This window comes from Diaporthe citri (assembly GCF_014595645.1).
Source record: "Diaporthe citri strain NFHF-8-4 chromosome Unknown scaffold_2, whole genome shotgun sequence".
NCBI classification, from domain to species: Eukaryota; Fungi; Ascomycota; class Sordariomycetes; order Diaporthales; family Diaporthaceae; genus Diaporthe; species Diaporthe citri.
Genome location: NW_025064847.1, coordinates 4,314,721 through 4,318,069, shown reverse-complemented (window position 1 = coordinate 4,318,069; position 3,349 = coordinate 4,314,721). Strand labels below are relative to the sequence as shown.

Here is a 3,349-nt window from a genome sequence, read left to right as displayed (position 1 = left end):
TCACGCGTTGGTGGCTTGGGGGCCGCCACGCCCACGGGCAGCGCCGCCTCGGCCCCGAGAGGGGTACCCACCACGTCCGCCTCCCTGGCTGCCAGATCGCTGGCCCTCAAAGCCGCGTCCGCGTCCGGAGATGCTGCCCCGGTTCTGGTTGTAGTTGGCGCCACCGTAGGCACCGGCCTTGGGACGACGGGGCTCGACGACAATGTTCTCGCCGTTCACGGTGATCGGGCTCGCGCCAATGGCGGCCTGATAGCCACCCGCGGCAGAGTACTCGACGAATGCACAGTTCTGGACGAGAGTTAGCTCAAGACTTTTAGTAGTGTGGGGGGCTCAACAGAACATACCTTGGAGCGGTTGATATCGAAGTAGACCATCTCGCCGTAGCTGCCAAGAGCAGCCCTCAGGTCATCCTCCTTCACCTTCTCCGTCACGAACTTGACATAGGCCAGCGTGCCTTCCTTTTCGGCGGGAGGGGTAGAGGTAGATTGCTGTCGGCTCTGTCTCTTGGAGTCGGCGCCTGCGGTCCGCCACTCACTAGCAGCATCCTTGTCGGCGGGCTGAGCTGTGTTCTCGCTGGCCTGGGCAGGAGCAGCACTGGCCTTGGGCTGGGCCGGAGGAGCAGCAGCAGCAGATCGCTGCTGGGCGGGCGCGGCAGCGGCAGGGGCTGCTTTGGGGAGCGGGACGACAGGCTTGACGGGGACTCCGACGGCGGCGGCAGCGCGGCTAGCCCAGGACATGGGCTTGGGAGGTCCCTTGGGCTTCTCCGGCTCTGGGGCTGGGGCACGCGCTGGGGCCGGCGTGGGGCTCGGGTCCTTAGGGAGCTCTGGCTTCTTCGCTTCCTCTTCGGCGATCTCTTGCGCTGTCTTCTCGGGGTCCGCACTGGTCTGAGCCTCCTCAGTCTTGGCGGGAGCCTCCTCGACGGCTGGAGCAGCCTCGACAGGGGTCTCGGCCGCGGTAGTGGAAGGAGTGTCCTTGGCAGTGGAGCTGGCTTCCTCGAGCTTCTTGTCAACGACCTCAGCATCGAGGGTGGCGTGGCTGGGCTCAGCAGGCTGCTCCACTTGGGCCTTCTCGGGCTCTGGTGCGGCGGCAGCAGCAGCAGCTGATTCGGTAACAGCAGCAGGCTCCTGGGGGGCTTCCATCTCGACAGCAGGGGCGGACTCGGAGACAGCACCCTCGGTAGCCTCCTCCTCTCCCTCGTTCACATATCGAAGGATGTCGTTGAGCAGGAAGTATCCGGCGGGTTGCTGAGCGAGCACAAAAGTCTGGACAAACTTCTTGGGCTCGCCGGACTTGTTGCAGATCTCACCGATGACCTGGATAACGATGTTGTCGTATGAGGCTTGAGAGTCGACGTTGGAAACTCGGACCTTGCAGTCGTGGAAGTCAAGCTCCTTGATGCGCTCCGAGATAGCCTGAGCGAGTGAGTGAGATTAGCAAACTGTCACCACCTCCATTTCAAGGGTAGCAAGCCAGGGTTGGTTGGTAACTGACCTGTCGGCCGACTGCGACGGGAGAGAGCTCAGCCTCGAGACCTTGGACGAATTGGGACCGCTTGTTGTAAAAGAGCTACGCGACTGTTAGCAGGACCGCGTATAGGTGGTGGCATCCCTTTCTCTGCACTCACGTGAAGCTTGTCTGGGTTCTTGCTCAGGGTGGTGTAGTATTGTTGGACGAAGTACCAGCCAACCTCATCCTTTGATGGGGTGCTGTCGGCGGCGTTAGAAGTAGAGGGGGCGTCGGAGGGGGCGCCGCCAGACTCCCGCCATTGCTCCTGGTGGTTTGTGTTGCCGTTTGTTGCCATCGTGCTCTGTTGGTAGGACTGTGTCTAGGAGGATATATGTGGCGCTCAGGAGGGGCGTAGAATTCGAGTTGTCCTGGGTGTATTTTGCGCCGCTAAAATCTGGATGTCGGCTTGGGCAGGGAGAAACCGTGCGGCAGGAAACTGGGGTGGACAGGTGGAGTTTAGCTTAAGGCCGTTCTGCCAGGCGGCGAGGGAAGTGAAGGACTGAAGACATACCTGTCTATGGGCAGAGGCTGGAGGGGAGGGGGCCGTATGTTTTTTCACTTGTAGATCCTCAGTTGGAAGGACAAAAGTGAATTCGCCGACAGCGCTGGACCTTTGGTCTAGCTTCGAGAAATGGTGACAAAACAATTTGGGCGGATTAGGGTTGGAGATGGTGGACACCAGTGGAGGAGGTGGAGGGGTCCAGAGTTAGGGTTGGTCGAGGGAATCTGAGTCGTAGAAAGAAGTTTGGATGAAAGAGAGGGAGCCTCTTTGATGTCTTGTGAGGGTGGAAGGGGAGGTGACCTGTGCGATGGATGATATGGGTTGCGTCGTGTGTTGATGGACTCGTCCAGGTGAGGAGTTGGGTGCAAAAAAATCAATGTCATTCAATCACGGGAGGAAGGTTGACGATCCGACGCTCCAGGCGCCCAGAACTCGAGCGGCCCCAGCTACTGCTGCAGCAGCTGCTACTGCTCACTACAAAGAGCAGGCACAATTCTCTGTCAACAGGGTTTGCCCCTCACGCGGCAGCTCCAATCTGGGGATGATAGGGTCTTGGGTACAGTCGTGCATGATTAAGGTGGCGAGCACACTCTCGTCACTAACAGATGGCCCGCCGGCCTGGAAGCTGCCAGGCAGGCACGGACCTGAAGATCTTGGTCCCTTCCAAATGAGACGACTGAACTCTAACAAAGGCCGATTCCACCACTGGCAGGCCGAGTGAATCAAGGTTGAGTTGGGGGATGAGACCGAGGGCTCACACATGCAAGCTCAAGTTGACTGCACAGTCTCACCTGAGGCTGTTCTCGGTCGGCAATGCCTTCAGGTCATCCCGCCCGTCCCGGATTAATGCCCATTTCTAGTCCTGCACAAATGCCCCCCCATATACAGTCAAGCAGAGAGTCTTGAATACCGAGATTCCGCCACTCAACACCCGATCGGTTCCTCAGCCAGGGGCCCCACACTGCGAAACCTCTATCGGCCGGGTGGGCACGTTTGGCGCCTGGGTACCAGAGGCAAGCTGCAGGATGCCAATTTACCAGTCCAACCTTCTACAGAAGCCTACAGATGGTGTCTGTTTGGCGTCATACTCATTGATATCTATAAGAGAGTTTGTCCGGTTCCGGCTGTTGACCTTGGACCTGGTGCCGGGCATCTGCAAGTCGGCAACGGCAGGTCCACACTTTGTTATAAACTGGGTCCCATACTGATATTCAACTTGGGGGCACTGCCAGTATTCTGCCCACCTTCTCCATGAGTCGGAATGGTGTTGGATGGGGTGTGTCTCGGCAACCAACACCTGATGTGCCTGATATGAAGCCAACCTGGGAACAACCCCGTTCT

The 3,349-nt window shown here is 58.8% G+C and overlaps 1 protein-coding gene across 1 annotated transcript; it reads right to left on the bottom strand.

Annotated features, from left to right (window-relative positions):
• Positions 1-1,801, bottom strand: INS49_006732 (uncharacterized protein; the record flags this gene model as incomplete). Its single annotated transcript, XM_043167501.1, has 4 exons — positions 1-288; positions 345-1,412; positions 1,492-1,566; positions 1,625-1,801. 4 exons carry the CDS (start codon positions 1,799-1,801, stop codon positions 1-3), a joined length of 1,608 nt encoding a protein of 535 aa, XP_043028645.1.
• Positions 1,802-3,349: the final 1,548 nt, after the last annotated feature.